The sequence below is a fragment of the Zea mays genome, chromosome 6 (genome assembly GCF_902167145.1).
Source record: "Zea mays cultivar B73 chromosome 6, Zm-B73-REFERENCE-NAM-5.0, whole genome shotgun sequence".
NCBI lineage: Eukaryota > Viridiplantae > Streptophyta > Magnoliopsida > Poales > Poaceae > Zea > Zea mays.
This window is the reverse complement of record NC_050101.1, coordinates 137,348,486-137,374,817: the sequence shown is the minus strand read 5'-3', so window position 1 is coordinate 137,374,817 and position 26,332 is coordinate 137,348,486. Positions and strand designations below refer to the sequence as shown.

General features: G+C 45.2%; 1 protein-coding gene across 3 annotated transcripts; it reads right to left on the bottom strand.

Moving 5' to 3' along the window:
- On the bottom strand, window positions 1-25,085 carry LOC542424 (gamma-tubulin). 3 transcript variants are annotated; one of them, XM_008650083.4, is made up of 12 exons: window positions 24,747-25,085; window positions 23,917-24,117; window positions 23,649-23,760; window positions 23,110-23,510; window positions 22,842-22,895; window positions 22,657-22,761; window positions 22,105-22,179; window positions 21,979-22,023; window positions 21,743-21,871; window positions 21,191-21,295; window positions 21,059-21,120; window positions 1-2,616 (listed from the first exon to the last, which is right to left on the bottom strand). In XM_008650083.4, the coding sequence occupies exons 1-11, from the start codon at window positions 24,873-24,875 to the stop codon at window positions 21,067-21,069; spliced, it is 1,410 nt and encodes a 469-aa protein (XP_008648305.1). In that variant the 5' UTR covers window positions 24,876-25,085; the 3' UTR covers window positions 1-2,616; window positions 21,059-21,066. The 3 variants fall into 3 exon arrangements, with proteins under 3 accessions (XP_008648305.1, XP_020394786.1, NP_001358557.1); XM_020539197.3 differs by lacking the exon at window positions 1-2,616 and adding an exon at window positions 12,161-12,445; NM_001371628.1 differs by lacking the exon at window positions 1-2,616 and having other exon boundaries at window positions 20,908-21,120; window positions 24,747-25,026.
- Between the last annotated feature and the right edge of the window lie 1,247 nt (window positions 25,086-26,332).

The following is a 26,332-nucleotide window of genomic DNA, read 5'->3' as shown; positions in this document are numbered from 1 at the left end:
TGTTTTGAAGCATTTTTACTTATTTATACACTTTGTATTTCATGCTGAATACTTTTGGTTGTTGCATCCAAACAAAATTTGAATTTTGAAATACAAACTGATTTGAAAATATGAAATTAGAAGCCAGAAATAGAAAATAAAATGCAAACAGAAAATTGAAAAGAGAAAAAGAGAAAAGACCCCACCTAATCACGACTTAGGAGGAAGCACCGGTAACAACCGTTTTTTTATTTTCTCTTGCGCGGACATCGTGCAAGCAAATTCTGGGTGTTGTGCCGTAGAGAGCAGTAGCTTTTCTTCAACAGCTAGAATTATGTTGGGGCCTATAAATACCACCTCAACCGACCATTTCAAGGTGTGGGAGTCCAAGAAACATAACAAGGCATAGTATAGACATTTTCAAGTGCTCATACACCCAAGTGCATAATAGAATCACTCGGTGATTAGCGTAGGTGCTTTGCGAAGTGCTTAGGTTAGTTAGACCGCATTAGCGCTTGCTCTAGGTGAATCCTAGTTAGTTAAGTGAGTTTAGAAAAACCACACAACCCATCGACTCTTGCATGAGCCGTTGTAATTGTACCGAGTGGGGCAAGAGTCTTGCGAGACCGTGACAAGCGAGTTTGTGTCACGGCCGCCACCGTGTACCGGAGGGAACGAGGCCCACGGCGTTTTGGACGAAAGCTCGTTAGTGGAGATGGCGGGGAGCGTCCGAGAGGAGACGGAAGTGGAGCACCACTTGCGCGTGGAGAAGGCTCACGGCTCTCTACGGAGTAACTCGACCGAGGTGCTTGGCCCTCGTGTGGGCTTCCCTTTGCGTAGGGGCACCAACGAGGATTAGTCGGGATCTTGTGTGGTTCCGGATACCTTGGTAAAAATACCGACGTCATCCACGAGAGTTTGCATCTCTACCTTGCTCTTTAGCTTCTGCATCTATATTAAGCATTTAAGTTTCAATCTAGTCTTTATACTTAGATTGTTTAGGATTGAAACTTAGGCATTGCGGTAGAGATAGCAACACTTAGACAAAACATAGTTTGCTCATTCTAGATTGTTTATTTACATAGATTTTGCTCTAGGCATTTATTTATGGCCTAGTTTAGAGAAAGTTTTAGAAATCCTAATTCACCCCTCAGGCGTCACACGTTTCCTTCAATGATGCCACATGTTTTAATTAATTAATTAATTAATTGTTTAATTAATGTTAATTAGATAGGCAATCTAGTTAATCTAATTTATAGTTTTAACATACGTTTTTTATAAATAATTGTTAAAGTAATTAATATCAACTCAAATATTTCGATTTAATACATTCTTAATTTAAATGCAACATCTACGCCTAAAAAATTGTTTTACCCACAACTTCTTTGTTTTAACTCCGATTTTAATGTTTCTCGAACCTACGATCTCGTAGTGATGCATAGAATATTACTGTGTGGTTTATTTTCATCTTTGGTGTAGTGTTACCATATCTATTATTTGATTGTTTGTATGTATTGCTACACATAGAAGCAAGGTGACGAGAAATCTGAAGCCCAACTCAGCTAAAGTTGTACCTGTAAAATTATGCCACAAGTAAGGTTGAGCATATTAATACTCAGCTAGACTTACCTGGTGTGAGGGGTCTGCTCCTCTACCTCTAGACCATGAAGTTGTTTGGCTCAGGGGTTTGGTTTGCTAAAAGCACTAGCCGAGTCGAAGTCAAGTTTTAGCTTTTCAGGTTCTAGAATAATACTTTAGACTAGGTGAGCACCTAGCTATTCATACATGGTATCAAACATTAAGTCAATCAACATATTTTTACAAGTAACATCATTTCCACTTTTTACTCAATGCAGTATAATGGATCAAGCAGTCTCATTAGCTGCGAGAAGCAGACAATTCGAATCGAGTTTTAACCTTGCTAGGTAAACGTGGACACACGACATGCAGGGGCACTCCATTCCCACACACATCAGTCATCCCATCGATTCTTTAGCAACAGAACAGGGCCCACCGCCTTGGCATGCAATGCCCCACTGACCCTGACTGACGCCGTGCAGTAACTGCCCTTGCACCCCACTATTGCTAGCATGGGAGACCACATTTCGCGACGAGTGAGGAGAGAAGTCCACGGGCAGGTTCACTAAGGTACTAGGCTTACCGATTTATCATATTTCTTGGTATGTGTTTAGTACGTTCAAACGCTTTCCACAAGTATCCACACGTTAATCCTTATTCCGATTATGTCTTATAGACAGGGCTTCCACCAGGGACCCGTGTCCACAAGCCATCATAATCCCATTTATCAAAAATGGATACAACCAATTCATGGCCTCGTGTGAGTGCTAGAAAAATAACTTGACTTCTACCAAGATCCTTGATTAGCATAGCAGCTACTCGACCTAGCATACTAGTATTCATCTCATAAAGGAACTTGAGTTCATGCAACAAGGTTTCAAACAACTCCTACACTTAGTGCACAATACAAGCCTACAAAAATAATTACAGCAAAATAGCATAGTAACGGTTATGCATAAAACTAGGGCTTGCCTTTAAAGTGCTGGTGCTGCAGGGAGATCTTATGCAGCAGCTTGGGAGCATGTTCTTGGACTTTTGTTCGACTCCTTGCTGCAGAATCTGGACGAACTCTCCATAAGCGAGGTTGCAATCTAATGAATGCAATTCATATGATATTTATATGCTATGATATGCAAAAAGTTTGTAGAGGATGCATGGTGAAGCAATACTAAGTTACTTAGTAATGTTAGAGTTTATACTATTTAAATAAGCATTTATAGCAGTTTGCATTTAAGGATCCAGATTGAGATTTGACCAAAGAAAAAAGGTGGATTAAGGCTTAGATTATTTTCCTAAAAACTTAGTTAAGCTTCAGATAGGTCTTACTGAAATCATTTAAGTAAGTTTAGTTAACTTTTAATTCTCTTTTCTTTATCTATTAAGCTTTTTAAGGGTGATTTGAACTACAACCTTGTTTTATAAATTTGCAAAAATTCTGTAAAAATTACAGTAACTTACTATTGGTTAACATAGGTTGTCCTGGAAATATGGGGTCAAAATTAATTAGGGACTGTTCTAGAAAAAATAACAAGAACTAGAGCAGAGGGGCACATTACACTACACCTCCTACCTGGAAGTGGCTACTGCCCTAATGGGTATTTTTCCTGGTATCTAGGTACAATAGCATAGTCTTGTGGCAAATTTTACCAAGGGATACATAGTGGTTGTTTAGTCATGAATCATGATTTTCTAAAGTTTTATGGTTAGAAGGCACTAACAACTAACTTGCGTTTTGAAAAAATGTTAAACAACATATTTAGAAATTTTCCTAAGTTCCTCTTAGCACAAGAGCAAGCATTCATAAAATTGGGGGTTTATCTCTTCAAGGATGATTTTCTATGATTTTCTAAAGTTATCCATGTTTTGCAAAAATTAAAGGTTTCTATTCATTTTCTTTCTGAACCAGGATGGTTTATATTTTTTTCTAGGTTTTACATCATCTACATAGTCTTGGATAAATAGTTAGTTCTCTGGTTCTACCTATTTGTCATTTTTCTTGCTTTTATTTAGTGAAGGCCTTAAATAGCTTTAAATGGTTAAACTCTATCAAAGGTCCTAGATCAGAGGGTTATGTAATTTTATGCAGTGACAAATCCTACATGGCTTCTTCTCAAAATTTCTCAGGCCTAGTTCAAAAGTATATCTATTTTCTCCCTATTATTTTGAAATGGGTAGATTATTACTTAAATTCAAAAATTCCAGAAAAAGTGTAGAGACCACCTAGTTTCATATTTTTAGTTGGTAGTTTAATTTATCCAGAGAGCTAAAAAATTGGTTTCACTATTTTTTGACTCATTTTTAATTATTTATGCATTTTCAAAGTTTTATGTGGATTTAAGTAAAGTATTTAATCTAAAAGGGAAAAGAAAAAAATCATCTTGGGTTCAGGCCCCTAGCTAAAATCATACCTTCTTATCTCAGACAAGTCCTCGGCATACTATTGCCTAGAGTCATGGCCTTCGCAGAAACCCCCTGGCTTTCCCCTCCCCTTAACTCGCAGTCCTGATTCCAATGCACAGTGGTCGTGGCAAGAAAAGGGGCGGAGGGGCTCACTAGCGGCGATAGCGGTTCAGGGAAGACCTTGGCGAGTTTCGTGAGGTCGAGGCTAAAAGGGAAATGTGCCCTTGGGGCATTTCCAGTTGTTTTGGTGATTAAATGCTCAACACATTATTATGAACTAGCACTCCTCTTCTGAGCATGAGCACATGTGTTTAGAAAGCAAATTGAAGCAATCAAGTCCAAAAGATTGAGGAAAATAAGAAAATCACTTTTGGGCTTGAAATTAGGCATATTGCAAACCTCTATGAATCAAAAAGATAAAGGTATGTTTCTAGCACTTATTCATTTGTTTTAGTTCCTAAAAATGTTATCTAAGTGTTAGGGAACTTCTCAAGTCAAGCCAAAATAGAGTGAAGAAGTTTGTCCAAACTTGGACCTTACCGGACAGTCAACCGAGATGCGCTCGGACGAGTCGGAGATGCGCTCGAGCGAGTCAGAACTGAGCTCGGGCGAATCGTGGCTACGCTTGGGGGATCGTGGCTGCGTTCGGGCGAATCATGATTGCCTTGGGCGAATCAGAACTAAGCTCAGGCGAGTCGTGACTGCCTCGGGCGAATCATGGCTACGCTCGGCAAATCGTGACTGCCTCGGGCAAATCTGAACCACGTCTCCCGCAAAGGTTGGCCTCAGGCGAATCGGAATTGTGTCTCCCGCACGTAGTTGGCCTCGAGCGAGTCGTCACTGCGTCGGGCAATTTTCCTCGGGTGAGTCGCTGCCTCGGGCGAGTCATGACTTAGGTGCCTCATGCCTTGTCTGGTGTGCTAGGCGACCGAAGGTGCATAACGGTTGGCTCGGCAGTAGAAGGAAACAGATCGTTGACCATTCAGTCTGGTGCACGCACACAGGGAAGGTTGATTGCTTCCTGTATGAAGAACAAACAACTCCTAGACTCCTTGGGGCTATAAAAGGACCCCTTAGGTGTCATGGAGCAGTATCCGTGCAACACAACGAAACAATCAAAAGAGCATACAACAAACCCCGAGACTCCGATCACGCTTTGGTTCATTCTAGAGAGATTTGAGCGAGTTTTGAGTTGAGACTTTGTTGATTTTCATTGTTGAGCTCTTTTCTTTACTCGTGCGCGTGGTCTTGCTATATTTGTGCTCTTGTGTGTGTTGGTACTCCCCCCTCACTCTTGTTCTTGATTGTGATCATATTGTGTAAGGTGTGAGAGACTCCAACTTGTCGAGATTTCTCATAAATGGGAATATATTATAAGTAAGACAACTGTGGTACTCAAGTTTAATATCTAGATCACTTGAGAGGGGTTGAGTGAAACCCTCATCCATTGGGACGCCACAACGTGGAGATAGGCCTTCAGCCTTACCACAGGATAAATTGTTGTGTCTCGTTGTCTACTTTCTTTCATTGCGATTTTGTTCTTCTGAGCTCTCCGCTTCACTTTTATTATTACTCTAGTTTCAATACACATGTTGTGAGAGCAATTAAGTAAAGAAATCCTCCTATTCTCAAAATTGAACTTGGTTTTAGATTTCACTAACCCCATTTATAGACCAAGTTTGTTGTTTTTAGTTAAGTTTTGCAGGACCACCTATTCACCCCTCTCTAGGTGCTCTCAATTGGTATCAGAGCTGTTCTCTTCATTAAGGGACTAACCGCCCGAAGAAATGGATCCAAAAGACAAGGGGAAGGTGACCGGTGAGAAAGAGAAGGAGAGACCATCGACTCTGGGTCTAGCAAGACCAAGAAGGACGGGAAGAAGAAGCACATCAACAAGATAGTGTACTACGACAGTTATGCTTCTTCATCTTCACCGAAGAGGACGACGACATCGACTCCAAGAAAAAGACAGTCAAACAAAATTACTCTAAGACATCTTTTAATTACTATCGCGTTCCTTATGGTTTAGTTACTCATTTATTATCCATTTCGCTTGGCAAGCCCCCTCACTTTGATGAGGAAGACTATTCTTGGTGGAGTCATAAGATGCGTAGTCATTTATTTTCACTCCACCCAGCATTTGGGACATAGTAGAAAATGGAATGCACTATGATGATAATGATGATGCTATTCATATTCATGGGCAAATTCATAAAAATTCCCAAGCTACTAATGTGCTTCTAGCATCTCTATGTAGGGATGAATATAACAAGGTTAGTGGCTTGGACAACGCTAAGGAGATATGGGACACCCTCAAGATTTCTCATGAGGGGAATGACATCACAATGACCAGCAAGATGGAGTTGGTGGAAGGCGAGCTGGGGATGTTTGCCATGAAGAGGGGTGAAGAGCCAACCGACACATACAACAGGCTCAAGACCCTAGTGAACAAGATCCGAAGCTATGGAAGAACAAGATGTACGGATCATGACGTCGTGCGCTTAATGCTAAGGTCATTTACTATTATTGATCCTCATCTTGTAAATCTTATTCGTGAGAACCCCGGGTACACCAAAATGTCGCCCAAAGAAATTCTTGGTAAGTTTGTGAGCGGATGCATGATGGCAAACGAAGCAAGGTACGTCGACGTCGACGACATCGTCAACGGACCTCTTCCTCATTATGAGCCGCAACCCGTTGCTCTCAAAGCGACGACCAACAAGGAGGCGCTCCCCGACAAGGTCTCAATGAGGACGAGATGGTGCTTGTTATCAAGCGCTTGAAAACCGCTTTGAAGGGACGCAAGGACTAACCCAACAAGAATAAATTAATGGGAAATCATTCATGCTTCATGTGTGGTAAGTCCAGTCATTTTATTGCCCAATGTCCTTATAATGAAAATGACCAAGACCAAGACAAGAAATGGAAGGAGAAGTTCTATAAGAAGAAGGGCAAGGCGCATATCGATGAGGAATGGGGCTCGAACTGCTCTTCTTTTGACTCCGATGATGAGGGATTTGTTGCCTCTGCCTTCAACAAGTACTCCCTCTTCCCAACGAGCATCATACTTGCTTCATGACAAAATAGAAGAAGGTACGCTCTCATGATACCCCCAAGTACACTCCCTTTAGTGATGATGGTTCGAATGATGACATAGACTATAGTGATCTCTTTAAAGGCTTAGAAAGATCCAAAGTAGATAATATCAATGAATTAATTAATGTTCTTAATGAAAAGAATAGATTACTACTGTCGGCGTTTCGACCCCGGGGGGTCCCTAGACCGACGAGTAAATTGTCGTTGCGTGTCCCAGCCCAGATGGGTCGGCACGAGACGGAACACATGGGGGAACAAAAGAGGGAACTGCGGCTCGTGTTGTCCTGCGCCCAGGGCGGATGCGCTTGCAGTAGGGGGTTACAAGCGTTCGCGAGGGAGAGAGAGAGAGCGAGAGCCTGTCCGTCAGCCCGTTCTCCCGCGCGGCCACCTTTTCGTACGAGGGCCCTGGAGCTTCCTTTTATAGATGTAAGGAGAGGGTCCAGGTGTACAATGAGGAGTGTAGCAATGTGCTAACGTGTCTAGCAGAGAGGAGTCAGAGCCCTATGTACATGCCGACGTGGCTGTTGGAGAGGTGTTGGTGCACTGTTCATGTGATGTCGTGGTCGTCGAAGGAGCGCTTGAGCCCTGTAGAAGCACAGATGTCGAGGCTGTCGGGTCCTTGCTGACGTCTCCTTTCGTCATGGGAGCACGCGGGGTGCCATCATTACCTGTTTACCGGGGCGAGCCAGATGGGACGCCGGTCTTGTTCCCCGTAGCCTGAGCTAGCTAGGGGTAGGGTAATGATGGGCCCCCCTGTAACGTGGTCGGTCCGAGCCCAAGGTTGAGCGAGGCGATGACTCCTCCGAGGTCGAGGCTGAGTCCGAGCCCTGGGGTCGGGCGAGGCGGAGACCGTCTTCCGAGGTCGAGGTTGAGTCCGAGCCCTGGGGTCGGGCGAGGCGGAGACCGTCTTCCAGGGTTGAGGTTGAGTCCGAGCCCTGGGGTCGGGCGAGGCGGATACCGACTTCCGAGGCCGAGGCGGGGGCCGAGCCCTGGGGTCGGGCGAGGCGGAGCTTCCTATGGCGCCTAAGGCTGGACTTGGCTGCTGTCAGCCTCACCCTGGCGGGTGGCACAGCAGTCGGGGCAGGGCAGGCGGCGCTATTTTCCTGTCAGGTCAGTCAGTGGAGGGGCGAAATGACTGCGGTCACTTCGGCCCTGTCGACTGAAGAACGCGCGTCAGGATAAGGTGTCAGACGATCCTTGCATTGAATGCTCCTGCGATACGGTCGGTTGGCGAGGCGATCTGGTCAAGGTTGCTTCTCCGCGAAGCCTGCCCGAGCTGGGCCTCAGGCGAGTCGAAGGTGCGCCCGTTGCTTGAGGAGACCCTCGGGCGAGACATGAATCCACATGGGTCTGTTGTTCCTGCCCGAGGCTGGGCTCGGGCGAGGCGAGATCGTGTCCCTTGAGTGGATGGAGCTTTGACCTGTATTGCGCCCATCAGGCCTTTGCAGCTTTGTGTTGATGGTGGTTACCAACCAAGTTTAGGAGTCTTGGGGGTACCCCTAATTATGGTCCCCGACAACTACAAAAACAATAAGATTACTTTATGAGAAACATGATAAAGTTGTAGAAGCGAAAAAATCACATGTGTTAGAAATATAGAAGAATGAAATGCTTGCTTTTGAGTTATCTTCTTGCCATACTTCGATTTATAGCCTTAAGAGTTTAAATGTCGATTTAAATGCTAAAACAGAAAAGTTAAGTGTTACAAGTTCATCTTTGAAGCATATATCCATTTGCAATAGATGTAAGCATTTTGATGTCAATGTTTGCAATGATCATGCCTCTACTGTTTTCATGTTGAATGATAATATTGCTAAACTTCATGCTCAACTTAAAAATTGTAAAGATAAATGTGATAAGATTAAGTTTGCTAGGTATGCCTACACCATTGGTAGACATCCCTCCGTTAAAGTTAGACTTGGTTTACAAAAGGGAACCAAGAAAAAAAAGAGTCAAAAAGCCCCCAACTTCACTAGAGAGAAAGGAAAGGCGACTATGGCTAGTAGTTCACATTCTTTTCATGAAAATAAGAACCATGCTTATTTATATTCTCATGTTAAGAATGTTTCTCATAATGCTCATAGTGTTCATCATGATGCATGTATTGATCATGTTTTACATACGTGTCATGATGCTTTTTTTGCTCCTCGCACTATGATTGCTTCATCTATTGGTTCTTATGCTCATAGGAGTAGACCTAGGCATCGTGCATCTCATGTTGATTCTCACACGCCTAAGGATAGAAATGCATCTCATGGTCCTTCTATTTTGTTTCAAACTTTTGATGATTCCTATGTAATTTATCGTAAGAATGATAAAATTGTTGCTACCAATGTGAGACCATAATACAAGAGAGGTAATACTTGCATTTGGGTCCTAAAATCTTATGTAACAAACCTAACAGGACTCAACACAAGTTGGGGACCTAAAACCCAAGCCTAAATTCCTTGCAGGTCTATGCATCTGGGGGCTCAACCTGGATCATTGATAGCAAATACACAAACCACATGACGGGGAGAAGATGTTCACCTCCTACGTAGGATTCCCATGAGACCATCATCTTTGGAGATGTGAAAGGCAAGGTAAAGGGGATAAGTAAAATAGCGATTACTACCGAGCATTTCATTTCTAATGTCTTTTTGGTAGAATCGCTGGGATATAATTTTCTTTCTGTCAGCCAGTTATGTCATATGGGATATAATTGTCTATTTACAAATGTTGATGTAACTATCTTTAGAAGAAGTGATAGTTAATTTGCATTTAAAGGTGTATCTGATAGCAAGCTTTACTTAGTAGATTTTACTAAAGATAATGTCGATCTAGATGCATGTTTACTTGCTAAGACTAGCATGAGCTGGCTCTAGCATCGTCGTCTAGCACATGTTGGTATGAAAAACCTTCATAAGCTTATAAAGGGAGAACATGTGTTAAGACTATCAGATGTCTGTTTTAAGAAAGACAGACCTTGTGAAACATGCCAAACAATGTTAGTCTAAATTGTTGTGTTGATCATCAAACATTAAAACACTATTAGCAAATCCATTTTACTTACAGCAACAAACTAAAACCTACACATACTAACCAAATTTAACATAAACCTAAACATGTCAACTTAAATTTCTAAATAACTATCCTAAACATAGAGCACAAATTTCTAGCTAACTAACATAAACATAAAGCACACACAACTACATGCAACTTCACTCGGCCAAAATTTCATAACATAGTGGACCCACCTAAAATCTTTTAATCTCTACAAAAAATTTTCTTCAAACCTAACAATCAAGAGTAATTTTTTAGTCCACCATAAAAACATAAAACAAGAGCAGCATCAGCTTGTCCTTAAGCTATCTCCGACAGCTCTCCTATTCTATTTCATGTCTCGTCTCTATTTCAAACTCTAAACTACAAATAGTGTTATCTATAGTACAAAACAGTATTTTATACGATCACCTGAGATTTGCTGATATCTGATCACCTAGCTGGAGCTGAGAACACATGGTAGTAACAAAATTACACAAAGTTGTTGTCACAAAACACTTGATTACATTAATCACTAGCCGATGGGAATCAATACTCTTACAGGGTGTTTGGTTTGATGAATGAGCTAGTCCATCTTTTCGCTCCTCACTTTTTTTGTTTGGTTTGTGGAATTGAATGAGTTGATCCATCACTATCTCATTCCTCATAGTTAGTTAGTTAACACTAATATGAGGAATGAGGTCATCCCACCAAATTTAAAGAATAGACTCATAATGCTCCACATATAGGTGTACATTCGGGCCGCCCGGCCCGGCCCGGCCCAAGCCCGAAAAAGCACGTATTGTTTGAATTTCGGGCCGGCCCGGCCCGTTTGATTTTCGGGTCGTACCGGGCCGGCCCATGGGCCTAGCCCACGGCCCGTCTCGTAATTGCTTAAACGTGTCGGGCTCATTTCGGGCGGCCCGAAATTATAAAAGCCCGAAATTCACATTAGGGCCCGAAATTCAATTTTTGGCCCGAAATGCAGTTTTTGGCCCGAAATTCACATCAGGGCCCGAAATTCACATCAGAGCCCGAAATTCAAAACAAATTTAATAAACAAATAAAAGATAAGACAAATAAATTTGACCAAAAGCAAACTTAATATTTGTATTAAGTTACTAGAGCTATGCAATGACTACCTCGTTTACAAATCATTTTGTTAGAAAGAAAAAGAGTATAATCAGCTCTAAATAAAGTTCGTAAGTTCAGTTTATTATCTAATGTTCATAACAAAAATAAAATTACATCACATACTCTAATTCAAAGCTACAAAAAGCATCTAACTAAAATTATCTATAGCTTTGTGTTTTTAACAAGTACATGAAAGTGTAGAATGAAGTGTGATTTTAATAAATATATGGGCCTTTTCGTGCCTCTATATGGGCCATTTCGTGTCTGCCTTAAACGGGTCATGCTCGTGCCCGCCCAAGGGCCGTGACCTCGGCCCAAACCCGGCCCGATATATCGGGCCGTACCGGCCCGGCACTAAAATATTTCGTGTCGTACCGTGTCTGGGCCGTGCTTTTTTTACCGTGCTTCGGGCCGGCCCATCAGGCCCGGCCCAAATGTACACCTATAGCTCCACATCATTTTGGATGGAGTAATTCCCCAAACCAATACCCCTTACATATCCACAAGCTGATGGAACCATTCCACCTTCATACTTCTAGGTGACCATGTCCCTCGTTAATACACCAAATGCTCGGTTCGGGGAAAACACTTCATGTTTACAAACCCAGCAAACAGAAACATTGCCAGAAAAGATTCCACCTTCATACTTCTAGATTTAAGTAAAACTTTCTAAGGGGGTGTTTGGTTACCCCAAACTAAAATTTAGCCCTTGTCCCATCGAATGTTTGAACCTCCGTTCCGGGTATTAAATGTAGTCGGATTATAAAACTAATTTGTCAGCCGAAGATTAAAAGACGAGACGAATCTAGTCCAGTTGGTTAGGTCTATATTTCATACTCCTATTTAAAAGTCAAACGCTTGATGTGACCCGGGCTAAACTTCAGGAGCAACCAAACACCCCCCTAAGTCATCAGCAAGCAACGCTCGGCACAACTGAAACTATCAGCATCAATGTCTCAAAGGGCATGGAAGACCTCACCATCAACCGCCAAAGAGTGCAGTCACAAGACATTGAAGGGGAAATGCACAGACAAGAGGAAGTGGGTTTCAAAATATACATAGCAGACTAAGACAAACTTTGAGGTCGAATAACTTCATAACCCGCTTTGGCGGCACTCCGATATGATCTAGATAAGCAGGTTGCGTCAACCTGAAGACTACTAGATAGTGACAGTAGCATCTTTGAATGACCAACACAGGGTCGCATGTAGAGAGCCTTCCTCAGTTGTGCGATTTGCTGGAATAGTGCAGATTCCAAAATTATCGAATTCATAAACATAGTCAGTATACGAGAATTAGGGCACCATAATTATCTGCTTCCAGGGGCGGATATGGGCCCCGGGCCACCTGGGCCGTGGCCCGGGGCGCAGCCCAAAATCCTCTTATATATATATGTCTTTTTTCAACCAAAAAATCTAGACCAAAATACATTTTAGTCTAAAAATGTGGCCCAAAAGACCTCCTGCTTGCACTGATTGAGCCTGGCGCTGGCGGTCTCCCTAAGTCGCTCAAGTCACGAGAACATAGACTCTTTCAATTATTTCGCAAACCTGTGCGGCTGCGTTTCCTATGTTGCTAGTGGCGCGACCGCCTCCATTCAGCCCTCTATCGCTCTCCACGCCTTAAGGCTCTACGAATTCTGCAAGGGCACAAGGCAACAACCTCCGAGGCGGCCGGGTGAGCTCTAACTCAGGCATCCGCCACCGCCAGTCCGGCCTCCACCTCCACCAATTCGCCTCTAGCGTCCCTGTAGCAATGACGCACGCGGCCTGCACTGGCGCCGCGCCACCGCCCAAATCTACCCCTGCCATTACACCTTCTCCCAAACTATACAACTTCCTCAACCTGATTCCTTTTCTTTTCTTATTCATAGGCGAGGGCGGAGCGCCTCCCTGGCCAATTGGCAGCGACCACCTGAGCGGCAAGCGATGTGTGCTGAGTGTTTCTCCTCTATTGTGAGTAATTGTTGTCGAACGTTTGATTCTTTTTCTCTATCTGCCACAGTTCCATTGATTGTTTTAAATGTTACTACCCCTAAAGTGCGAAAAATTAAAAGTTCCATTGGATTGTTTTAAATGTTACTACCCCTAAAGTGCGAAAAACTAAAAGACGAGTAGTACATCGTTATATTTGTAAAGTGGCCCGGGGCGTTATTTTTAAGGAGCTCCGCCACTGTCTGCTTCTAAAGGAGCATTGTCTAAGAATTTCTCAGTACTGAGAGAACATTACAGTTCCTTCAAAAGAAAAGTAAAGCCTTGTCTAGCCGTTATTTGCCAGCAATATATAGAAAGTTGGAATGGGAAACCTTAAGTCTAATTAGAGTTGGGACTGCTATATATATATCAATAGATGTTGAGCCTGACCCATTACACAAGGGTGTGACAGTAATTACAAGGGGTTAATCCCAAAACCCTAGATGGGTATTCTAACACTCCCCCCTAGTCGCAACTCTATCATGTACAGATATTGAGATTAGATTAAAAATCGGTGAATACACCCGACGGTAACCCTTTGGTGAAGATATCGATGAACTGTAGCATGGTGGGGACGCTGAGGACCCAAACGCCACCGGAAGCGACACGCTCGCGAACAAAGTGCAGGTCAATCTCCACGTGCTTCGTGCGCTGATGCTGCACGAGATTAGTAGAGAGGTGAACCGCACTGACGTTGTCGCAATAGACGAGGGTGGCGCGCTGAAGAGGCTATGTTGCTCCTGGAGAAGCTGGCGCAACCAGGAGGTCTCTGCCACGCTGTTGGCCACAGCGTGGTACTCGGCCTCTGCGCTGGAGCGAGATACGACAGGCTGCCGCTTGGCGGCCAGGAACACGGCATAACCGGAAGTGGACCGGCCGAATTTTTTGCATTTTGGCCCTTTCTCGTAAAAAAATCAAGTTTGGACCCTAGAAAATTTTACTGTCATTTTTGGACCCTTTGCTCGGCGTCGTAGCCTATGGCGCCGAGGTAACACAGCTCGGCGCCATAGGCTATGGCGCCGAGGTACATGCTGCGCTGGCACAAACAGACGTCGTGGCGCCGACGTGGCACCGAGCTCGGCGCCAAGATCTATGGCGCCGAGCTCAGTCAGTAAAATACAAGGCTCTTAACCTTGTGGTCGTGGGTTCGAGCCCCACGGTGGGCGTTTTTAATACTTTTTGTCTTTGTCACTTATTTATTTATTTTTTTGTTGTCCAGATTTTTCGTTTATGTCGCTGATTTGTCCGTCCAGATTTATTTCTCAACCAGATTTTTTTGTTTTTGTGACTGATTTGTATTCGTCCAGATTCTTTTTATTCGGATGAGAAATAAATCTGGACGGAAAATCAGCGACATAAACGAAAAATCTGGACAACAAAAAAAACAAACCAGTGACAAAGACAAAAAGTATTAAAAAAATACAACCACCGTGTGGCTCGAACCCACAACCACAAGGTTAAGAGCCTTGTGCTTTACCGACTGAGCTAAACAGGTTTTGTGTACACAACTGAGCTCGGCGCCAAGATCTATGGCGCCGAGCTCGGTGCCATGTCGGCGCCACGACGTCCGTTTGTGCCAGCGCAGCACGTACCTCGGCGCCATAGCCTATGGCGCCAAGCTGTGTTACCTCGGCGCCATAGGCTACGGCGGCGAGCAAAGGGTCCAAAAATGACATTAAAATTTTCTAGGGTCTAAACGTGATTTTTTCCCGAGAAAGGACTAAAATGCAAAAAAAAATCGGGTGGACCGGCGCGTGTCAGGATAGCTAGCACAATCAGCAAAGGTGTAGACTACGAGCTCCGACGTCGGGGAGGATCGGAGTAGAAGGTCGTAGTCGAGGGAGCCACGGAGATAGCGCAAGGTCCGCTTGAGAGAGATGAGATGGGGCTCCCGCGAGGTGTGCATGTGCAAGCACACCTGCTAGACGGCGTAGGCAATGACGGACCTGGAGAAGGACAAGTACCGGAGCGCGCCGGCCAGGCTCCGGTAGTACGTCGTGTCGGCGACCGAGGGCCCGCCGTCCTCAGAGAGCTTCGCCTGAGTGTCGACAGGCGTGTTGCAGTCGCACATGCGAGCCCGCTCCAGGATGTCGATTGTGTACTTGCGCTGGTGGAGGAAGAGACCTTGAGGCCGGCGCTCGGCGGTGATGCCGAGGAAGTGGTGAAGGGGCTACAGGTCCATCATGAACTCCCGCTGAAGGGCGACGATCGTGCGCTGTTGAAGGTCAGGGGTGGATGTCGTGAGCACAATGTCGTCGACGTAGAGCAGGAGGTAGACGGTGTCGTCGTCGCGTCGGTAGATGAACACAGACATGTCTGACTTGGCCTCGACGAAGTTGATGGAGGCCAAGTAGGAGGCGAAGCGACTGTACCACACATGTGACGCCTATTTGAGGCTGTACCACGGTTTACAAAACCGGTAAAAACCGGCGGTAAACCGGTCGGTTTACCGAAACCGCTGGGGTGCGGTTTCGGTTAACCACCGGTTTTTTTTCAAAATTCGTTCCAAATTTGAAAAATTTGAAAAAATTCATAAAAACCGGAAACCGTCGGTAAACCGTTTTTTGGGACCGGTAAACCGTTATTTTAGATCGGTAAACCGCCAATTTTTGCCGGAAACCCGAATTTAATGCCACGATTGAGTATTTAGTGGTCAATTTAGGTATACTAGTCTTGTTTAATGTTATATGTTATATGTGGAGATGTTATATGCTATATGTGAAGATGAAACTCGTAGCTCAAGTCAAGTTTAGACATTTAGTGGTCAATTTCGGTTACATTTCCTGTCCAAGATGGAATCCGTGGATCAAGTAGCTTCAGTTCTTCTAATAAGTATCCGTCTGGACAATACTCAATCTAGCTAGAACTCTTAGCTCCAGTTCTTCTGTATGTGTTCCTAAGATTTGCTTGAAGATGAAACCCGTAGCTCAAGTCAAGTTTAGAAATTTAGTGGTCAATTTCGGTTACATTTCCTGTCCAAGATGAAATCCGTGGATCAAGTAGCTTCAGTTCTTCTAATAAGTATCCGTCTGGACAATACTCAATCTAGCTAGAACTCTTAGCTCCAATTCTTCTGTATGTGTTCCTAAGATTTGCTTGAAGATGAAACCAGTAGCTCAAGTCAAGTTTAGACATTTAGTGGTCAATTTCGGTTACATTTCCTGTCCAAGATTGAATCCGTGGATCAAGTAGCTTCAGTTCTTCTAATAAGTATCCGTCTGGACAATACTCAATCTAGCTAGAACTCTTAGCTCCAATTCTTCTGTATGTGTTCCTAAGATTTGCTTGAAGATGAAACCGGTAGCTCAAGTCAAGTTTAGACATTTAGTGGTCAATTTCGGTTACATTTCCTGTCCAAGATGGAATCTGTGGATCAAGTAGCTTCAGTTCTTCTAATAAGTATCCGTCTAGACAATACTCAATCTAGCTAGAACTCTTAGCTCCAGTTCTTCTGTATGTGTTCCTAAGATTTGCTGATCAGGAGAAAAGTTCAACACTTGGTGAGGTGCACGTGCAATACACAAACACCAAACATACATACCGGTATGTTGTTTTGCTTTATGGATAAGTATTTATTTGTCGTTCTTATTTTCTCGCTAATGTATCTCGTATCTTTTGTATAGACCTATCACTATCACTATGATGGATTGAAACAATATCACGACCCTTCCAACATGCTTAAGTACTATCACTATGACTCGAGGTGAACATGTGAGTATTGTGAAATAAGTCGACCTATGTGTCGTTGCCTCGTTGGAGAGGTGTAAAAGAACTTGTATTTGAGTATGCGAAGTTCGCTGGTTGTTTATTACATGAGAACTGGAGTTTGTGGTTGCATATATATATATTATATGTTTTTTTGGTGAATGCATGTTGTGTAGATCAATTAATATTTACTGTACAATGTGAATTGAGCAAACTACAAATAAATTCTAACAAAATTTTCAATTTTTCTGCAAAAAAATAATAAAAACCAGTTTGTTTCGTGGTTAACCGGCGGTTTCTACCGGTTTTTCGCCGGTTTTTCACCGGTTTTTCGCTGGTAAACCAGTTTGAATTCAAAATGATTTGGTTTGGCCAAACCGGTCGGTTTTTACCGGTTTTCACCGGTTTACCGATGGTAAACCGTTACCGGTGGGGGGCGGTTTTTACATCTGAAACGGTTTTGTAAACCTTGGGCTGTACAGGGAGCGGTTCAGCCGGTAAACCAGATCCGGACGAGCGACATCGACAAAGCCGGTGGGCTGGCTGTAGTAGATAGTCTTTATCGGAGTGTCGTGGAGGAAGGCATTCTAGACGTTGAGCTGATGGATCGCCTAGTCGCGGGAGATGGCGAGGGAGCGGATGGCTCGAACGGTGGCAAACTTAATGACGTCATTGAAGGTCTCGTCATATATTCCACTTCGGGGTGCTAGGTGAAGGCCCGAAGAACCCAACGAGCCTTGTAGCGATCGAGGGAGCTATCCGAGGTCAGCTTGTGGCGAAAGAGCCACTTGTCGGTGACCACGTTAGTGCCTGGTGGACATGGCATCAGGTCCCAGGTGTGGTTGGCCAGCAGGGCCGCGTACTCCTCCATAGCGTGACGCCAGTGGGGGTCGACGAGGGCGGCGCGAACGGAGGGACCGGGGAGGCGTCCGATGGAATGGCATTCGTGGCAGCCGCTAGGATCAGCGAGTCGACGGGCCAGAGAACGCCGGCTGTGCAACGAATCACCATCGGGTGGACATGCTCAGAGTCGCGGTGGATGGCGACCAGGTGGTACACGGGAGGCTCAATTCGAGCCAGCGGGGCATCAAGAGCCGAGGGAGTGGCCCGCTCGCGATGGTGGTAGACAAGCGCGGGGTCGGCGAAGCAAGCTGCGCTCGTCGACGGGGCCGGGTCAGCAGGAGCCGAGGGAGTGGCCCGCCCGCGGCATTGGTAGACAAGGGCGGGTCGGCGAAGCGAACCGTGCATGGCGTGGGAGGGGTTGACAGGGCCGCGTGTGGCGCATGCGGGATCGACGGGGACGCGCGTGGTGCAGGAAGAGGCGCGGGCGGAGGCGTCGAGACCGCACGTGGCATGGATAGAGGCACGAGCAAAGGCGTCGACGTTGCGCTTGGCGCGGGGAATGACGCAAGGCGATGTGCCTGGGGTGGAGGTGGAACCGGATCCGACTCAAAAAGAGTCGAGATCGGTGGGTGGGGAGGAGCCAACAAGGCGGAACACATGAGTATGTGATGGGTGCCGAGGTCAAGACAGCGATACCCCTTGTGGTCAGGGGAGTAACCGAGGAAGAGGAAGCGACTGAAGTGAGGAGATAGCTTATGGGGAGCGATGGTGGAAGTGTTGGGATAGCAGGCACAACCGAACACACGAAGGTGGTCATAGGAGGGGGGTTGTGCCATACATGGCAAAGTGGGGAGTGGGGTGGCTCACCACTTCCGAGGGGAGACGGTTGAGGAGATGTGTAGCGGTGTGCATGGCCTCTGCCCAGTGGCTGGCAGGGAGAGACGCCTGGAAGAGAAGGCAGCGGATCATGTTGGTGGTGCGAATGATGCGTTCGGTTCGGCCGTTCTGGAGAGAGGTGTAGGGGCACGAGAGACACAACTGGACGCCATGGGTGACGAAGAAGGATCGAGAGGCGTTGTTGTCGAACTCATGGCCATTATCACACTGGAGGGCATGGACCGGACAATGGAACTAGGTGGAGACCCAGGCAAAGAATTGGGTGAGGGCGGTGAACGTGTCAGACTTCAGCCGAAGAGTGAAAGTCCAAAGAAAATGGGAGTAGTCGTCCAGAATGACTAGATAGTATTTGTGACCAGAGAGGCTGAGGACAGGAGAAGTCCAGAGATCACAGTGGACAAGATCAAAGGCCTAAACAGCCCTGGACGTGGAAGTGGAAAAAGGAAGACGAGGGTGCTGGCCGAGCTGACAAGCATGACAGAGGCGCTCAGAGGAGCCTCGGGTATAGGAGATGTCTAAGCGGCTGGAAAGCCAGGACATCACGTTAGGTCCAGGGTGCCCGAGGCGACTATACCAAACGACGGAGGTGGTGGTAGTAGCAAGAGCATGTGATGTGGTGGTAGTAGCAGGAGTACGTGATGAGGCTACGCTGGTGGGGGAAGTGGAGGGCAAGTGAAGAGAGTAGAGGGGGTCGGAGCTATCACAGTGAGCGAGCACAGCACGCGTGGGAAGGCGTATGGTGAGCCCCAGGGATCGAACTCCATAGAACAATGGTTGACACTAGTGAAATGACGAACCGAGAGAAGGAGATGAGTCAAACCAGGAGCAACAAGGACGTCATTAAGATAGAATGGTCCCGAAAGAACCGATGCACGTATTGAGGTGACCGGGAGGGTGGAACTGTTGCCCACAACGATGGAGGATGTGAGGGGTGTGGTGGATGATGGTGGAATAACGAGCTAGCTGTGGGAGTGGTGTAGAAGGAGGATCCGGAGTCGACCACCCAGTCGGTGAGAGAGGGAGAGGGTGGTGAGGCCACGAGGCGCGCGGAAAGGGCCAGGGCAGGTGCTCCGACAGGGCCACTAGGAGAGCAGGGGGACAACGGAGGCTCAATTGCCAGGGAGGCGATTGCAGCATGGAGGAAGACAATGGGTTCGGGTACATGACGGTCGGCCTGGGGGTGGAGCTCGACGCGGTCACGAAGAACACGGTTCATGGCCTGATCGAAGGACACAAAAATACTTGGACAAGGTGGCCATCGTGAAGGAGGACACGCAGCGACTACGGCGAAACTGGGCGAAGCTGGAGGCACCAAGGGTGGTGGGATATCGTAGGAGGTGCCGGGAGCCACGACGTACGGTAGAAGGGTAGAGGGAAAGGGGGTCACGCCACCGCGACAGGTAGAGGTCGCGCTGCTGTTGAAGGGTAGCACGGGGAGAGGATGCTGGACCGAGGGGCCAAGAGGTGGAGAGGGAGACACGAGGATGCTGGTGAGGGGGTCAATAGTAGGATGGAGATGGTGGTCCAACAACGTGACCGAGCCCATGGCAGGAGGGACGGCGGCGCGTCGAAGGAGAGCCCGTGCAGGGCGCTGGGAGGACGCAACCCCCCGGTCGATGCGTCCTAGGTGGGGGGCGCGTCCTAGGCGAGTAGGAAGGACCTGCCAGAGAGGAGGGCGACCGAGGGCAGATGGAGGCCGACCGGCCACGCAAGGAGGAGGACGCACCCCCCCCCCCCCCCCCGCGGCTGTCTTAGGCGCGCATGAAGGACCCGCCGGAGAGACGGACGGATAGGGGCGAGCCGCACAGGGGAGGGCAAATGGAGGCAGCCGGCGGCGGGCCACGCAAGGGAGGTCGACCGGAGATGGCGGCGACCAGCGTGGAGGGAGCGTGCGGAAAGCTTGGTCTGACGGCACCGGTCGGCGGCGCTCGCGCACCACGGACGCGGATCCGACGGGGCTGAGGCGCAGGAGCTCGTGGGAGCCGATGAGGGAGGAGAGGAACGGCCAGCGACAAGCCAAGAGCCAACGACGCCGGTGGCTATGGGGAGGGAGATGGAAGGGAGAAGAGAGGAATCGGTTCAGATACCAAATTGGAATGGGAAACCCTAATCCTAACTAGGGTTGGTGCTGGTATATATATCAATAGATGTTGGGCCTGGCTCATTACACAAGGGTGTGACAATAATTACAAGGGGCTAACCCCAAAACCCTAGACAGGTACTCTAACAAAAGATATGCCCAGGGATTTAGCAATCATTTTCAACATGTAGCAGAGATTGTGGATCATTTATAATAATTGATGTAGTCCACATGGCTATCAAAAGAAAGAGTGGTGTTCAAGTGGATTGTCAATTCAATCAATAATCAATATGATAGGACATCAAATTGTTTCCGCATATAAAGTGCCTGATCATGATTCATGAAATGGTACCTTTATATTTACACTACCAACTTAGAGTCAAGATCTGCTGCAACGTTTGCCTCTCCAGGGTCCTGCTTTGGAACAGATTGCTCAGCATTTTATATAGCGCAAAGAACAACATTTAAACTTCATTAAACTTACCTCCATTCCCCATTTAATGTAGTCTGGCGACTCACAGGCCTTGTATTCATCAACTAGGCTCTCTATTATCTCTCGAGATTCATCAAATTCAGAGAGATCATTATCCTGCACGAAGAGGTCAGAGATCAGTATGTCTCACAAAAGAATGAAGCCGTCCACAAGGTTGTACATAGTTGACAGTACTGTTGTTCAGTGTTTTTAAGGCGTCCAGGCGGTGGTCCAACGGCTTGCCTCACCTTACGCTTTAAAAACACTGTTGGTGTTTGTTCTCAAGAAAAAATAATTGCATATGCATGTCATTTTATCTAAAGAAACATGTGAGCAATCAGCCTAAGTAACAATGACACGGTATCTAAATTTCTTTGCAGCTGCAAGATTAGAGTTTTAGTTGATTGGCATCAGAAAGGTTCCTGAACTTGACCACACCAACTAAACAGCGTATAGAATACATGACCAAACAGCCAACTATGTAAACAGCAAAATATGCATGTACACTAAACTATTCAAATAAATGAACTAGAAAATTTAAAACTTGCTGAAAAATGTTCTTACTGCAAACATTGGGAATTTCCTATAGTTGTCAAGAAAAGCCTGCTTTTTCCTTAGCTTTTCATATTGTCCCAGGCATTTGCCGAACAGGTGGCGGATGCTCGTATGATTAGCTAACATCAGACCACTAACCTGTAGCACAGCATCACTTGATACAGCATTATCCATTTTTTCAAATAAATAAAAGACTGAAATCCCACCAAAGATGGAGGGAAGGTAGGAGGAAGAGATCATTTTACCCTGTGGGTTGTTTGAACATATGGGGATTTTCTTGACAGGGCAACCTGTTGCAGTTGAAATGCTTACAAATTTTAATGCCAGACAATCGAACAAAGACCTGAATGGTTACAAAAAGAAAGGATAACCTGAATGCTTGCAGGTGCCCAGTCTATAAAGTTAACAAGCTTCCTTTCACGTATCCTTTGCAGGCTCTCATGAACCTAAATACATGGCAAGACCAAATAAAATAAGACAACAAACAAATAATTTCATGGTACAAAAAAGGAAAAATATTAAACAGTATTTTACTCCAACTAAAAGTTATTGACTAACAAATAACATGCCACCATGCTAGTATTTACAAAAATCCATTTACAGATTTGTAGTAAAAGTTCATGTTGTTTCAGCCTATCAGGCCATATAGGAGTGTATAAGGAGAAAGGTGGATACAAATGTGCTTTGTTTGATGTATCAAGGAAACAACACAGGTTAAACTTTCATATCTCCAGTAACTTCCTGTACACTACTATGTTTTATCGTGGATTCTTATTTCAGATGACCATTCCATGTATGTAACTCCTAAGTCATTACACTTCAGCATTTGGCAAAGCTTATTCCATGGTGCCATCATTTGATTTGACCAATATATATCCACACTGGGGGGGGGGGGGGGGGGGGGTCATCTGACAAAACTGTACCTGTGTAGGGTCCACCTCCCCTTGAATGATGTTCAATATGGAGATATATTTAGCCTGGCTGGCTTCTTTTGTTCGAGCATATGATGACACCATTACATTCTTTGTCTGCAATATTTCATAATAAAGGATTCAAACTTCATGAAGACTTAAGAGTTAACCACCCTTCCTATAGAGACAGGTAATACCTGCAGAAGTCTTCTCATAACATCCAATACTGTTGTTTTGCGTATCATGTTAACCTGCCACATAGCAGATCCAATATATTATGAACTGAACAGTTCAGCGCCCAAAACAAACAACAATTTAACTACTTTCACTAATTCTTCTGTCGAAGTGTCCCAAATTGCAGTCAATGAACAAGCACAAGTAACTAAAGATTCCACAAAGAATACAACGATATAAAAAATGCTACATGAACCAATGTAACAACTGGGAAAGAGAACATTAAGTCACCTGGCGCTCAACAGTCAGTGGAGTATAGCCTGTCATCAAAAAATGACACCTTGGAGTGGGGATCAGGGAGGCAAGAAGGCCAACCAGATCATTGTTCATATATCCAGGATACCGCAATGTAGTTGTGCTTGCAGACATAACTGTGGAGACCAAAGAGTTTGTTTGTGCAAATGTAGGATTTGATAAATGAAGACGCTCGACCGCAATCCTATTAAGAGCCGTATTGTCAAGAACCACCACACAGTCAGCATTCAGTGTCAGACGCTTCAGAGTTAAAAGTGAGTTGTAAGGTTGGACGACAACATCACTTGTTTCCATCTGATTTGGGAAAACACTATATGTCTGCACAAGCTTTTTACTGTATCGATCATTCAGTGTCTCCAACAGATAAGAACCCATACCTGAATGAACATGGGAAACACGACAATTAGACAAATGGTAGGAGAAAATCTGTTTTAGTGTTTTATAATAACAAAGCAATATCCAATGTACAGTGAATCAGATGGTAGTCACCACGAAATTAAAGCCAGATAGCCAACCTGAACCAGTTCCACCAGCAATAGAATGACAAAGGACAAAACCCTCAAGGCTATCACTTCCATCTGCTTCTCTGTCAACCATGTCCATGATATCATCAACAACTTGTTCACCCTATGAGAATATGAAAAGGAATTTGAACATGTATTCCTAAAACAAGAAAATAAGCATTTCGCCAAGTGACAAAAGAAGAAAGTCTACAAAGCCTGCAAGATTGGTTGATCCAGTGGAAACATTAGGTCCAAGCAGAGATATACAGAGAAACTCTACCTGATGATACCCACTGGCCCAGTTGTTCCCGGCACCACCACCATGCTCAGCGACAAATATGTTCTCGTGGTTGTACAGGTTCCTGTACTCACTGTTCTGGATTCCATTGATCACTCTCGGCTCCAGGTCAATAAGCAGAGACCTGGGTATGAAGTGCTGATCATCAGCCTGGTAAAAGAAGACGTCCTTCCTGTCGCCCCCCTGCAGGTAACTAATTAGAGCTGGCTCTTGTTTAATTTAGCCACCAATATACCCCAGATAAACAGAAATGGCAAATACTGCATTCATCCACTACAGACGCGGCATAAGTGTTACAGTGGATGTTTTTAAGGGCTGCACAGTTAGTTCGCATAAACAATTTCCAGCATAATGAGGAACATGATACATGGGTGTTGTAAGTATCAAACAGTTCCTTCAATTTCTTGTATATCGTTAATTCCAGCTAAATACAATGCTATAGGCCAATAACATTTAAACACTAATCCCTGTTGACTGGGAAAAACGTGTTTACACTTGAGGAAAAACAAAATTCAGTGCCCATCCACCAATGCCAAATGAAATCTCCAAAATTCTCACGGGGACCTAAGCATGGCTTGTGCGAATTCTACTTGTAGGAAACCTGCAGCAGAGGTCCGAAGACAAGCCACTTGACCTCGCCGACATATCCACAAACAGCACAGATCAGAGCACAAGCGGTGCTGACCTCGAGCAACCCGGAAACCGCCATCAATCGATTCACCGCGGCCAGCGCGTGAGGGGAGGAGCTCTCGAACAGGTCATGCTCACTTAGACGAGGACCGGGGAGAGAGGGAATGGGGGCGCGGACGTACCTGAGTGGCGAAGTCCTCGAGCAGGCCGTCCTTGCCGATACCGTGCTCGAGACAGAGCTGCTTCCAGAACTCCATCCCGATCTGGTTTCCACATTGCCCCACCTGGATCGTGATGATCTCACGCGGCATTTTTTTACCCTGCTCCCGCGGCAGCGGGGGAGGGATAGGGTTAGGGTGCTGCGAGGCTACGGTCGGCCGGGACCGGAGGGAGGCCCGGCAGATGGCGGCGCCGGCGGAGGCTAGGGTTGTGGGTTTTGCTTGGTTAGGACGGGAGCGCGCGCCAACTGCGAGTGCGATTGGTGGGTGGTGGCGGTGGGAGCGGGAAGCAAACGAAGCGTGGCGGCCGTTTTTTTTTTTTTTTTGCATTTTACCCTTTTTATAAAAAAAACACGTATATGTCTAGTTTCGCAACTCTATTTAACCAAGTTACTAAATTTTTTCTTACCCATTTAAGATCCTATCATATTTTCAACCAGTTGTTTTAATAGTCTGGAGCAACTCACCTTTTATACAACTTTTTATTTACAACTGACTTTTGTTATAATAATGATATATAATGATACATGCATGTTTGACCTATGTGTCTTCTCATCAACCATAGGAATCTACTATCATCGTTTTTATAACAATAGCAGCCTGTGCAGTATGCTTAAATAGACACATATTTACCCATCTATTTCTTAAAGCTTCATGTCCTAAATCTATCCTTATCGTCCTAACATCTATCCAACTTAGTTTATAAGAAAGTTTCACTTTTGAAAATATTGGTAATCATGTCTTATTAACTTCTCTGTAATGGTATTCGCTCTGATACCAACTGTGACGGAACCGCCTAGAGATGGCAATGGGTACCGCGACCCGATACCCGATGGGTATTTACTCCATTAGGGTATGTATGTGGGCTAAATATTCTACCCGTGGGTCTGTTATTGGGCAAAAATCTTCACCCAATGGGTAAACGGGTATTAGAACGTTCTGCCTTCACCCATACCCGTTAACCCGTGGGTATAAAATACCCAATATAAACTTATCTGAAGCATGAACTTGGACTTCAGTCATCCAACTTTTTTACTATTTAACAACAATTTAATGACCATGTAATGGAACATGTAATGTGCTATGTAGTACTATCATAGTGTTACTACTTTATCCAATTATCTTTGGTGTGTTGAATGGAGGCTTAAATGATGCTATAAAATTTTGTAATGGTATTTATATGGATATACTTGCCATTTGTATAGTATAATATTTTGATAGTTGTTTAATTTTTGTGGGTACGGGTGACCCGATGGGTGACCCATACCCACATGGGTATGGGTATGGGGGTAAATCCATACCCGCCAGTGTATATGGGTGACCCGGTGGGATTATTTTTGTGTCGTGGGTATGGGTATGGGGTAGTAATACCCGGTGGGTATTTACCCATTGCCATCTCTAGAACCGCTCAGATTATTCCAGCTTAGTTGCCTTGGTCTTGCCTCAAGAGCAACGGCACACTTAAATTAGAACAAAATGTCAATTCATCGGATCTAGTCCGATTGAAATCAACATACAGAAGAAGAGGCCACTTGGGAGTCTGAAGATTT